At 36.3% G+C, this 13,847-nt stretch overlaps 1 protein-coding gene across 5 annotated transcripts in view; it reads right to left on the reverse strand.

The window, feature by feature from the left end:
- Positions 1-13,847, reverse strand: part of FCHO2 (FCH and mu domain containing endocytic adaptor 2) — a 94,026-nt gene that overhangs the window by 17,221 nt on the left and 62,958 nt on the right. For 2 of the 5 annotated variants that reach the window (XM_074569281.1, XM_074569284.1), the window contains 9 exons: positions 13,453-13,510; positions 12,124-12,290; positions 11,560-11,574; positions 11,132-11,156; positions 10,385-10,427; positions 9,583-9,677; positions 5,403-5,909; positions 3,875-3,978; positions 1,731-1,860 (listed from right to left, as the gene is read on the reverse strand). In XM_074569281.1, coding sequence (XP_074425382.1) covers positions 1,731-1,860; positions 3,875-3,978; positions 5,403-5,909; positions 9,583-9,677; positions 10,385-10,427; positions 11,132-11,156; positions 11,560-11,574; positions 12,124-12,290; positions 13,453-13,510 — 1,144 coding nt within the window. Of the gene's footprint in view, positions 1-1,730; positions 1,861-3,874; positions 3,979-5,402; positions 5,910-9,582; positions 9,678-10,384; positions 10,428-11,131; positions 11,157-11,559; positions 11,575-12,123; positions 12,294-13,452; positions 13,511-13,847 lie in introns of all 5 variants that reach the window. The other 3 variants (XM_074569283.1, XM_074569285.1, XM_074569286.1) reach the window with 3 other exon arrangements.

The following is a 13,847-nucleotide window of genomic DNA, read 5'->3' on the forward strand; positions in this document are numbered from 1 at the left end:
AAGATTAGTTAACATGTAAATCTGCTTTGAGTACAATACCTGGTGGTGTCTCACAAAGCTTTTCAATTGTAGGAAGATTTCCAATCAAAAGATCATCCTCTATTGCATTTAAATGAAACAAAACATTGCAAGAAAACAAAATATTTCAAGCAAAAAGAGATGTTAAAAAATTAATATGTACAAAAATAGTTCGCAAATTAAAATAAGGCTAAAGCATAAAAGAAACATTCAATTATGCATGCCTTAAAATTGGCTTGGAAAAAAATAATTAGAGTCATCTCTCTGTCATTCAGAACAAATGCGGTATGGGAAACACTGGATTGTGGAAAAGTCAAAAGAATACAGACAGTAGTGCAGACTATATCCTCACGCCCCAGAGTCATTCAGCGGTCTGCACTGTCTTTCCCAGCTCTCCAGGACTATTTAATTCATACAGTCCGTGCAGATGGAACTGGCCTTGTTTATTTTTGCTGGGCCAGGTTAATAACCGTGTCAAACCTCGGTGTCAGCACACACCTCCTTACCTCCTCCCTCACCTCACGACTTCACTCTCTCACTGTCTCCAACCACACACACACTCAGAGCTGGGGCTATTGATGCTGCTGCCACCAACTCTTGGTTCCTTGGCACCAGTGCTGAGGCCTGAGGATGGGAGCCTGGATGGACTTTGGCAACCAAAACATTAGTTATCTTTTTGTGATGCTTCTCAGCAGTTGGGAAACTGGTGGACACCGAACTGTAGCAGCTAAGGCTGGGCAGACCTTACTAGCTTTGGTGCTGCACAGGGTGGAAACAGCTGCACTTCTTTCAGTGCAGAACTCCCACTACAAGCTGTGCAGATACTCTCCTGAGCTGCTGAGCCTGGGCAAGGATTCCTTGGCGTCAGTAACATTCATGGGTAACTGAGCGTTTACTCAAGAATCTGATTTAACTTGGGACTGAAGTGGTAATAGTGTTCAGGAATGAAATACCTGAACTCTGCTACAGAAACAAGTTAAAATGTCTTTAAAAAAAACCACAAACCAAACAAAAAACCCAACAACCCCCAAAATAAGTCTCCTTTTCATTTGTTATAACCAAATATCAAAACTGAAGGACTTTCCTTCAAAGACATGAGAAAACCTTCGTAAATTAGTGGCAAGACATGAAGACTAATTTGCTTTTCATCCTCATCTTTTTTGTTTTGTTGTTTGTTTTGCTTTTACTAAACAGTTCTGTTTAGCTTATATACTTCACTAACTTGAAGAAAAAGGCATATTAGTTTCATTTTTTTTGAAACTGCAATTACAGAATAACAAACGAAATTAAAAGAATATAAAAGAACTCAATTTTGTGAACATTGATATTAATTCAAATGTATCAGTATCCCAAAATATTTCTGCACCTATACAATAACATCTTCTGAACAAATACATAATAACAAGTTGTGCTTGATGAATGGATATACAAGCATACCAAATAAGAATTCATGGGACAATAAGTTTGAAAAATATTTCCCTAAAGAAAATGCCATAATCGGATCTATGGTCTAATCTAATTAAATCCACTGTTCTGTATCTCAGTATCATTTAGGTCATTTAGAAGCAGGTATTGCAAAGGATTTTTGAAGTACGTACACTGGACTTGCATATGGAACAACTAACTGCAATGTATAGTTTTCCTAACAGGTGGAACCTAGTGGCAGTATTATGCTATTTCTAAAATAAGTTAAAATGGTTAATTTAACTTACCAACTGTAGGTGTGTTTGCTGCACTGAGGGAAGCAGAAGAGGATATTGAGGAAATGCTCTCTGCACGTGCCAAGGGAGCTGCAGGAGGTGGACTTGAATTAGAGGTCAATGGAGGGCTGAATGGCCTAGGCTGAGCAAAAAAGATTACAAGAGTATTACACAAAGTGGTTTTAAAGAGATGATAAAAGGACTGTAAACAGAAGAACTCTTAATTTCATGCCCCACTCAATTTCATAGTGTTTCTCAACTTAGTTCCTTTACTGCTTTATCTGCCCTAGTTTTTAGTGTAAAACAGAGAACCCACATTTTCCATTGGAATCAATAATTCCACTACTGCATAGATTAACATTATTCATTTTTTGCCTGAGTAGTTAAGTCTGATATATTCGATTATGTAGCAGCCTATCAAGAACTGCGCTATAACACAGTAGCAGAACCTAAGCCTACAGCCCTATGTATGTGTGCAGCAAATGTATATTTACAGAACTAAAGAAGAGCTACTAACAAAGAGTCCAGCAGAGGACAACTAAAATAGTTGGGATTGGAGTATGTGAGAGAGAGGGACAGGCTGAAGGACCTGGGTTTGTTGAGCCTGGAGAACAGAAGCCTGATGAGGGATCTATTAGCAGTCTTTTACTAGCTAAAAGGGAGCACAAAGAAAGCAGAGTGAGGCTCTTCTCAGAGATGCAAGAGCTACAGCAAAGGAAATTTCATCTGAACTTAGGGAAAAAATTCCTTCTTGTAACCTCGTGGTTAAACCCTGGGACAGGTTGCCCAAAGAGATTGTAAGAGCTCCCTCTCTGAAGATTTTCAAAACTCAGCATGTCCCTGAGCAACCTGATGCAATTTTGAAGTCAGCCGTTCTTTGAGCAGGGGGTTGGCCTAGAGATTTTCAAAAGACCCATCCATCCCAAATCTCTGGATGGTTTTATGATTCACTTAACTGTTCAGATATTAAACTAAGTAATGATCATTTTGAGATTAACCTATCTAAAAGGTACTGGAACTCTTGAAGCATCTATTTTGGCTGGCTAACTATGTTTTTTTATTTTCATTCTATCAGCCTTGTTGTTGGGTATGTGGCTTTTATACAGACTATGGGAATTGTAAAAGGAATTGATTTATAATGAAGACAACTGAGAATCTTCCACTTGTATCCACATAACAGCCGGCTTCTAAAACAGTATAAAATGAACATATCTTTGTGCAAAATCATACTTTATAACAGAACAGGACCAGCTAAATTCTTCTCTTTAATTATGATGACATGAAGAAGAGATTCCTTGGTCTTAGAGCAATTACTACAATTTTATATTGGAATGAGAATAGGATCTCAAAATGAACCTTATTCTGACCTTACAGAGATGCAAAATAGTTTAAAAATGTTTCCATTTTCTCAAAGCATACAACCAGAATTTTGTTCCTAACATGAATATGGTGAAAATATCTTGCTACTTTGAAAGACAATAAGAGGATCTTACCACAGCAACATTTTTCCAACTCAGTAAGTCAAATGAAACCCAAAGAATCCTAACATTCACAGAGGAGATTACGCATTGCTTGGTCTGATATGCTGTCTGGGAATTTGCATTCTTTGCCACATTCCTTATGGGCAGGTGGACCTGCCCTGCAGGCAGTGCGCAGAGATTCAGGTAGCGTGCAACCTCTCACTATCCGAATGGGCAGCTGCTGCAATCTGCTACCTCCCTTCTCCACCAACCAGCACCAAGGGCAGGGAGAAGTCGCAGCAGGGCTACTTGTGTCAACACGTGATTGATAAAGATCTACTTAATACCATTCATTCCCCAAAGCCTTGGTGATATCCCAAAATCAATGGAGCTTTGTTAATAACTTTGCTAGTATTTCACATTTTGAAAACTTCAATCTCATATGCATGCTATCCTTTCATTATCAAATTATTGATTTGTTCCATGCAAAAATTATGTTTCGGACCTTTGTAGTTCTGTTACGAATTATTATGTTATAGTAATATAGTTATCATGAACAACTTCCATGGAGTGAAAATCTGCTTATGTGTTTCCTTGAACATTGGGTGGAATGTAACTCCACTGTAACAGTGTAAATGAATGGTATATCTGAAATCAAGTTGCAATGGAGAAATAAAAAAATCAATCTATACATACTATTTCATTAATCCCACTAAGTTTCCCAGTAGACAGTTTTGGTCTTGAAGCAGGCCTTGGAGGGGGCACAATGGTGCCTACAGAAAGAGGAGTTGTTGGTCTTGCTGAAAGAAAGCAAATTTACGGAAATAAGTATTAGAACTGTCACACTGAACATAAATACGTGCGTATTTGACTAAAATAACTGGAAGTTATGCTTCTATTAAAAGTTCCTATTTTGCAAACTCAATTTTTTAAAATTTACCACTAATCATAAATGCTTTTAAAATAGGGCCATATGATACCCTGAAAAGTGACCCTAAAAATGGCATCATGGGCTTTCTCATTGCTGTCAAATGAGTTTACACCAACTATTCTTGGAGATCTATATGTAAAAAGATGGTTTTACCCATGTTTCCTTTTCTGTATAGTCTATATGGATTCAGAATATAGGTTTTTCTTGTCTCACCACAAATGGAAAATTCAATGGAAATTCATATTTGGTCCTGTCTGACAATGGCATAACTCTGTTTACACTAAATTTTGTACATTGAAATCCCATTGACTTCCATAAGTATACACCAGTGTAACAGATAAATTACTCTGTTGATTGTAAGAACACACTAACTCCTTACCTCTTAGACGAGCTATCAGAAGAAAAGCGCAGTAAAAAATAATACTGCCCCCACATGCTTCTAAACCTAACAGAAACAACTAACAGATTGTGGCAGCAGTACAAAGATGCCACTTTTACACAGTCACTTTTCTGAATAGAATGAATAGAACTGTATTTCAAAATAAATGTTAGATGCCATCCAATGAGTACGCCAGATGTAAAATTAACTTCAAAATGCAATGAAATCACAATATATAACTATTTTATTGCAGCACATCCTATTATCTTCCTCAAATTATTCTGGATTGGTTCTTTTTTATTTACATCAGTTAATGTTATTTAAAATGCAACTTTTAAGAATGGAGTTTTCTCAAGCATTCAGCATTTACATTAAGAGTACCACAGGCATTCAGTGAGTCATAGGAGACTTGCCCAAATGCATTTTTCCTTTGCCCTTTTAGTACATAGCATTACTGTGATATCATCCATGCTTTACAGTTCTCAGTGTTAAAAAGGAGTAGTTTAAAATCCAGTTTATTTAACTTTATTTAATCTAAAAATATCTATACAAAGCCATTTAGGAATGGAATTGTTTTTGCAAATTTCATCACTTTGAGATCTCACTGCTGTCTGACATCCCACAAAAATACATTCCTATTTCTAGAAAAGCAAAGCTCTGCATAGTTAAGAGAAAGCAATGCCTTTAATTGAATAATTTCCATTTTTCTTCTTATTTCAAGCTGAATACTTACTTCATTGTCCTAACTTTCAAGGAAGTTGGTGCTAACAAGCAGTTTAGTACATTCTAAGTAAGAAGGTGAGTTAATTTTAACATCAGGTGAGCAGTAATAACATAAAGAAAAATGAGTCCAAAGCTTGCTTTTTGGAGTCAGTTATTAGCAAAGAGCAGTACACAATGCATGCTTGCCATACCCTTATTTGTATGAGCACAAGAAGACACTAAACTATAGTCCAGTAGTGCTGAAGATGATGCAGAAGAAATTTCAGCAGCAGTACCAGTTTCTTCAATGAATAATTGTTCATGGCATATAGTATTATTGAAAAGGTCACTTTGATCCTCAGAAGCACAACTGTTGGAAGAATTCCCAAGCAAAGCAGAAGAGGCAAGGCAGGCATTTTCAGTTTTAAAATGCAATCTTTGGGGTTCCTTGTCTGTGCTTGTGTTTCTGTTTGTAAGAAGTTCATCAGCAAAGGAAATCCACTGACTCTGAGACCATGAAACACAGGATAAAGTACTGGTGCTCCCTGACGGCGCTGCTGTAGCACCAGATTTGCACAAAGTGCTAATGGTAAAGTCTGGTGAGGATGGGCTTGTAGACCCAGCATCTGTCTGGTGTCCAAGCAAAGACTGAGATACTCTACACCCAGGCAAATCAGTGGTAGACGAATAGGAGCTCCTATTGTGCTCTTTTAGTGTAGCTGAAGGAAAAGGGAAGAATTGAAACTAAGACCAACACTGAAAAGATAGAACTTTCAATCTTCAAAAAAGTATTCAGTATCCACTGCATGGGGATCGCTAACCAGAATGAAAAATAACTGCTCTACTAAAAATCCCACCACTTACAAATAAAAGAAAAAAATCAATGCAGCCACATATCACAACTACTTCCTTCGTAGTGCCAACTATGTTGCTTTCCATTTTTTAGGTAAGCAAGCCAAAAAGGAATTTGTTGTGTTTCTCTCCACTTAAGGCCCTACTTCTCATGACTTCCTTATTCCTCTAACTTCCTCCCTGTAATGGTTTAACTTCCTCTCATCTTTGTCTTTTCCTTCTTGCGTCCTACTCTGTTTTTGTTTTCTCTCCATAGCTTTCTGCTTTTCATTACTTTCAGTTATTTAATCAAACCTATCCTATCCTGTTCCTTGCAAACATTTTTTCCTGTTACCCTTAACATTTGTAAAGGAAAGGCCAACATAAATGGCTCTCTGGTGAATAAATGAAGACCATGCAGTCACGAGATCCTGTTTGATATTGTTCTGTCTGTATCAACCTGTATCTAGTGAGTAACTAACTATATACACGAGGCATCATCCACCCCATTTTATTTCCTCTCTCATCCTATAGTCTTCAGGCTGCTGGAAAACCGGAGTTTTCCACAAGTATTCCCTGCACTTGGCTGTTGCCTGCTGCAGTAGATGCCAACAGAAGCAGAAAATGCAAGGTTAGTCAATCCTCAACATCCTGCAGATTGGCAAAGCTAAGTGCAACAGCAGAGTGACATACAGAATCAACAAAGAGACCAAGACCTTTAACAGTTCAGATCAAAAGTACAGCTGTCCTCTCTACAGTTGTCCTTTTGCCATGAACAAGTACATTCTCTAAGCTCACATAAACAGAGTTTTAACACTGTCCTTTCTAACAGATATTTTAAATATAATTCAAGGGCTTTAAAATACTACTATAAATCCTATTCAAAAAGCAATGTGGAAATGCTCAAACCTATTTAAAAATACATATGGATGAAAATGAGGAAGATAAATAAAAAGAAGCATTTTTACAATATCAACAGCTGGCTAAAAAATGTCTGCTGTGTTTGTTCAAGATAACAGAGTTAGCTTAAGATTCTAATAAAGCAGGATTATTCATGGATAACTAAAGTTTACTTCTATGCTGCATAAACCACTGTCTGCTCAAATACCATGGTAGTTTAAGTGTTCAATGATTAACAGAGTTACAAAACAGTATCTAAAGAAATGTTTTAACAGTTAAAAGAAAAAAGTAATTTGTGGGACACACTACATCATGATATGCAGGTATGCTGTATACAAAACAATTAAGTTATGTAATTTAAATTTTGGATCGAGATTTTCAAAAGCTTTAAGCAACAGCTTACCTATATTAAACTTCGAGTTGAAGATAAAACAGTGATTTCAAGGAAAATATGATCAGATCAAAGTTGTGTATTTTTTAAAGTCTTCAGAACTAAGCTTCAGGTTAGTGAGCATCAGAACTCGATTTAAACAACGAGCTACATGGATTCATTTTTTTTTCCCAAAAATGTATTAGTAATTTGTTATACTTCAGAACGCTCACTTTCTACTCAACTCCACGGATCATTTCACAAGTGTAAATACCTTAGTTAACTTCTAGAACAACAATCCTTTAAATAATTATTCAGCAGATAAAGTTTGCCAAGGCACAGATATCTTATATCTAAAATTGACTTATGTCCACAGGACACTATATTCTACCACTGTCAATAAAATGCAGGGCTCTGTGCATAAGCCTCTTTCGGGTATGAGGGCTCAGGTATATGACTCCCCCCAGATATGGCTACAGATGATGTTACAGATCCCAATTACCTGTCACTACTCATCAGCCAGGGACTTCTTTCTCCACAGTCCTGCTGCCAGGAGGGACTGTATGAACATTTTCTAACCTGCTTTGATTTCCCATCCAGGCGTAACAATAAAAAACTGGATAGAGTAACAACAACCATCACAACAAATTAAGTATCCTCTGCCGCCTTCTACAGGCTCCAACACCAGACCAAAGCTAGCACAACAGATTATTTTGAGAAAGCACTCCTTCTTTTCCGCATACTCCACTAATACATATCTATATAATTTATCCTTAAATATGTAACAAATTTGGATCAACTACCCACATGCTTGACTGGTTACCTAAGTGAGGAAGAGACATTCTAATGATTTCTGTAAGCTAGATTTTTTTAAAACTGTAACTTTTAAGGAACACGAATTTGTAGTGAAAGTTAAGTTCCACTTAAAACCCAAAAGGTTACATAGCAATGCAGTTTGCTGCTAAAAGGACATTACTAGGACCAAGAAGAATCAACACCACTTGTGCAGAGTTCCCCTATCGATACATGGACTCTTCCTTACTGTTCTTCAATCTGTATGATCGAGCACAGACGAAAACAGCTAGAGAGCCATGACTGTGAACAAAGAAGTTAGGTCTACAGTGATTTTTGGAATATGAATACCTAGCTAAAAGAAACAGTGAACACTTCCTTTCTTAGGCTTGTGGGAGGAGAAGGCTCTCTATGTTAAGATAGAAGGAGTTGGAAAACAGATATACAATAGGCGGACTGAAAAGAACTGTGGAAACAGCGTATCTGCTAGTGTTAGTAAATAGTACATTCTGCTTTGAATCCCCCAAGAAAATCAACATAAATAACAAATTATTTAAAACAATACTTTTAGTAAGCAGATCCTAACATAGCTATAGCATCTGGTTTTGTTTCCGTCTCTCCTTCCTTTTTCTGAACTGGTTTCTCAAAATCTTCTGCTCTCAGCCTCTTCAACACCCATAACCCCTCAAGTGCTATTTTGCCTCTGTCTCCTTCTCTGCCTTTTCAACGTAACAATCAAAACTGACTATTTTTGTGATATTTTTTCCCTCAAATACTAGGTGTCAGGAAACCCTGCCAGTATCCTGCCCACGCTAACATCATCCAGAATCCTGCACCCCAAAATTGCCATGCAACATCTGCCCTCACCCTCCCATACTCCTCAGCCCACCCTTTCCCTCCCAATACCCCTGCTCTCCGGTGGTACCAGGAGCTCCCCTTTAATTCTAGTCTCAGTCCTGCCATTTTTATCTGGCTCCCCTTTGATTATGCACGCACATCTCCTAACAGAATCACAGTTCCATACAGCAAACAAGATCCTCACAGCAAAGCTTGGTAGTGCCTTTGTGCTACATAGATCAGTGGACTTTTCTGTAAAGAAGAAAACCACCCCTAGTCGCAGGGCAAGCTCAGCTTGTCTCACAGTTGCTGCAACAACCAACCTCCATTTAATCTGCCAGGTCTACAAGCTGAAAAAACAGGATTATATTCTAGATGGTGATAATTTTTTTTTGGAAAGTGAGAGAAGGTGATAAAAAAAGGCAGAAGCAAGATAGAATTTTCCTAAGGTTTCTAGTGTTTCACTTTCCCCCTTGCTCCCTAGCTTGAAAGTCTGATAAAACTGCACATGCGGTTGGGTATTACTTGTAAGATAGTGTACTGCTTTACAAAATTATTTCATTTCAATAGGCAAAGCACATCCCTTTGCAATAACTAAAAAAGCAACAACAGAACATCCTGAAGCATATAGAGAAAACATTTTCTGCTGTCAAATATTTTACCCGAGGAGGATGAGGATGCCAAGGAAGCTGAAGAAGAAGATTCAAGAGAACTGCTGAAGAGTGGATCCCATGCCAGGAGGTCACTGTTCCCCTTTCTATATTGAGAGTTACAATCGGAATATAAATGAAAGATGTATATACTCATAAAATTCAAATGATAACTTCAGTAGTAGTTTGATAATATAATAAATATAATAATATGATCAATAAATTTGCTATATTCTTCTTTATTAGTTAGTCTTTGCATCTAAAAATAAAAAGTACTTAGGAACTGCAGGTCAAGAAATTGATTTAAACTTAAGGAGACTATTTGAACTGATACCTTGGGGCAAGTTTGTATGCGGACATACTTCATAATGTCAGTTAAACAAATGTTATTTTGAAGGAGACATATATCTTCAAATCCATTGATTTCAGTATATACATATATAAGTAATGCATACAGACCTGTCCCAATCACAGGCTTGTAATCTTAAACACTTTAGCATGGAACACTACAGGATAGAAACTAAATCTGTCTCATTTAAAACTTGAGATTTTAATAAAACCCAATATTTTGTAATCATGTAATTATAGATATCAATTGAAATGGATCACAATGAAGGAAATGCAATAGAAGGGGAAAACAAATGAATAGAAATCTCTATTCTTACATAACTACTCCTTAACTCTTACGATGCAATAGATGCCCAACTTAAAATAGAAGTCAGCTGGTATTTTCAATGAGTTTCCAAGTATTAGATCAAAATAAGACCAAATTGCCACAAAACTGCATTTGATAGGATTTAACATTTGAACTTACTCATTAGTTGGAGCAGAAAGCTTTGATTTTGTTAACTCTTCACCTAAGCAAAAGACACAGTATTATCACCAAAGCTGTGACACTCCAAAATAAAAATTTCAGCTTCATTATAAAAAGACAGTAAATATTAACGGTTGCAGTTGGAAACTAAACTTGAACTCTTAACATGGAAAAGAGAAAATTCATTATTTCTGATAATATAAATTTAGATACTCCTGAGGACTACAAAGAGCAATGCATTTCAGGGGGAAGTACTGTTCACTTCCTTAAATTATACTCTTTACATCAATGTTATTCTTCAGCAAAACTGTCTTGTTTTTCCACTGAAAAAAACCCCTACAGGATAGAGAATCATGCTCTGACCTCTATCTCCATGGCCACGTTTTATGTGTTTGACTATAAAACAGAGAGAGTGTGCTTTGCTGGTTTGTGGATCATACTAAACTTGAGCAGGCGGAAGGGTTTTAAGAAGTTGCACAGGAGTCTTTTCCATGGGGTCCCCCCTTTGGCTCTTGGATGTGTTCCTCATCACTGTCATAGACAGCCTCATCTGTTTCCCAGAACAGGGAACAGCCGATTACACAGAAAAAGAAGAGTGACCTAGAACTGACATGCAATTTTTTTTTTCTATTTAAAACACAGACACTTAAGAAATTTATTTCTTCGACATTTAAAAAAAAAAATCCATTTTCATGATATGTTAAAAAAATACCATAAATACACTAAAAGTTAAAGATTCACACTTACTGGACGAATTTCGATTCATTTGTGCCTGAAACAGGAAAAAAAAAAAAAAGGAAAAAATTCTTTCACCAACTGTCAAATAAAATGCTTAATAGTCCCAGGATTCTTATTTCTACTCTATTTTCTATGAGATACTTTGCTTTCAATGCCATGCAAAACAGCCTAAGCTTGCAGAAGACCAGAACATGAGCCAGGACAGAGCAACCAGTGTATACCCACCACACCAGTAAGAAAAGGCAGGAATGAACACTGTAGAGCTGACAAAGGAAGCAGTATTACTAAATCTCTTTACAGGCTGGGGCAGTAAAATTAAACAGCTTATATATCACATGGTATATATGAAAAGCAACATTCATAAGGTTCTCCCCTCACATACTACACTTACTTGGTTTTAATCTAAAAACGTGAATAAAAAGCCATTCTGTACTTACAGGACTGTGTCTCTGCTTTCAAAATGTGGGGGGGGGAAAGAGAAAAATTATCATTATCATTTTAATATGTTAAGCACAATATTTTCCTTAAAATCAGAGCTGTTCTTATTCAGATCTGAATATTGTACTAACATACTTTAATACTATTTATTTGTAATATCATCTGATGGTATAAAGCATCATTCTATGGATTGGCAGAATACATCAATAAAGCTGCAGTGTAAGTGTTACATGTTACATCCACATTATTATTGAATACTAATTAGAAAACTATGTTAAATGCCATGCTCAGCTTTTACACACAATGTATTCACACTTCTTCTGGTGACAACATCAGAAACTGACGGAGCACTCCCAAGACTCAAAGGAAAGTTAAAATCTGAGAAGGGAGAGTTATTTAACGTTACACTGCAATAAAGTGTATCAAAGGTGACCCAGTGCACAAGAAAAAAAGAGTCCTTCTAGAATAATAAATTCTGAACAGTAAAATATATGTTTACACTAAAGATTCTTTACCACTTTTCTCTTCTATGCATTAAAAATACAAGGAACAAAATAACTTACAGATATTGCTGGAGAAAGAGTGATGTTCCCTATAGATAATTTTAATTCATCCAAGGAAGGCATGGAGCTATTATTTGGCTGAACAGGTTTTATTTCTACATGGAACCTCCTGGGTTCATCATCTTCAGAGTCAGAATCACTGGATGAACTGAAATCGTTCTCTTTGGTATGTTTTTTTCAGTTAAGGTGGAAAAATACTTCAAATTCATCTACTTAATCCACTTCATAATTACGCTCTATAAAATGCTCATATTAAGTGAACACCACAGAGAAACAATGCTGCCTAACTTGTTCGTGCACTTATACAGACACTTCAAATATATCCACTGTCCAAAATTCACAACTCAGAGTTAAAATTTAGGTTTTATATTCCATTCATCTTCATAACAGTATTCTGTTCAGAAAGGCACTATGTCATATAATTGAACAACTGCAATACCTGTCATTTAGCTGAACAACTGCGTATTTGAAGGCATCAGGATAAACTAAAGATTCTACAGTAGCAACACTTCTGCGTGTCAAATGAATGATCTGTAAGACTCAACCCGGGATTCTAACACATGCATGAAAAATGTACAAATCCTTCCAAACCAAGTGAAAGAAAGCCCTAGTCAAGTTGATGAAAACAGAGAAGCTGTGATGATGGACTGGCACACTTTAAGGTGCTGTTAACCGCCTAAAAGTTTTCACAATTTAAGGTAATTGCAAAGTGTAATTTTACCTTTTATCTGCAGTACCCAGTGAATACATTTCTAAAAATGAGCCATCTTGCTAACGTATTAGGCTTGCTTAGATCTACAGCAATTACTCCCAGCTCTTAAGTAGAGCTTCCCTCTCTTTCTGATGGGAGGAAAAATGAGGACAATAATTTTTTCCTTCCAAGAAAAAGCAGAGAAAAATCATGAAGGTCCATAAAAAATGACTCATACCAAAAATATATTCTGCATATCAAAGCTATTATTGAAAAAGTTTACAAACTTTAGTTTACAAATTCTGTGAGATCTTTACAAGGAGAAAGATATGCATGGTCACCTTGAAGCTTTTGTTCAGGCTTTTTTTCTTTTGTATTGTTTTTTCACCATCAGACAAAAATCATCCTCTTAAAAGTTTCCAAGACATCTGGTCTAATCTTTAACGTTTGCACACACACAAAATCTAATACAGAAAAAATTGTGCAATTTTGCAAAAGCTATGAACATAAGAATGCAAGGTTGCAACATAAGCATGAATGTCATTCATCTTTCTTTAGTTAGCACTTTAATTAGTACTTCCTCTCTCCAAAGAATTGTAATAACATCAAATAACTTAGCACAATAATATTGAAAAGGATATCCTGTGTTGTTTCTGGTTTAATGCTGTATCCTTCATCATCTACATCAGGAATGTTCTAAAAACAACAACAAAAATTATGATATTGACAAATAACTAAAAAACCATGTTGTTCTTACATCAGACTGAATTTTACATAATTGACAAATTAAAATTTGAATTCGACAGATCATGAAAGTCCTTGTTTTTCATCATTAGTTATTACAGTTATCTCAAGTTATGATCTGTAGATCAGAAGTAGTGTGACAAGATACCTCAGGAACAGGATATAGCAAAACAACCTCCAAATTTCCTATGAAAACCAGCAATTTTGAATGCATATGCTTTTACGGGTACTCTATCAAAAAAGCATTTTAGCTTTACTACTGAGTGTTAAATAAGCCTACAATTCTCTC

Source organism: Larus michahellis, chromosome Z (genome assembly GCF_964199755.1).
Source record: "Larus michahellis chromosome Z, bLarMic1.1, whole genome shotgun sequence".
NCBI classification, from domain to species: Eukaryota; Metazoa; Chordata; class Aves; order Charadriiformes; family Laridae; genus Larus; species Larus michahellis.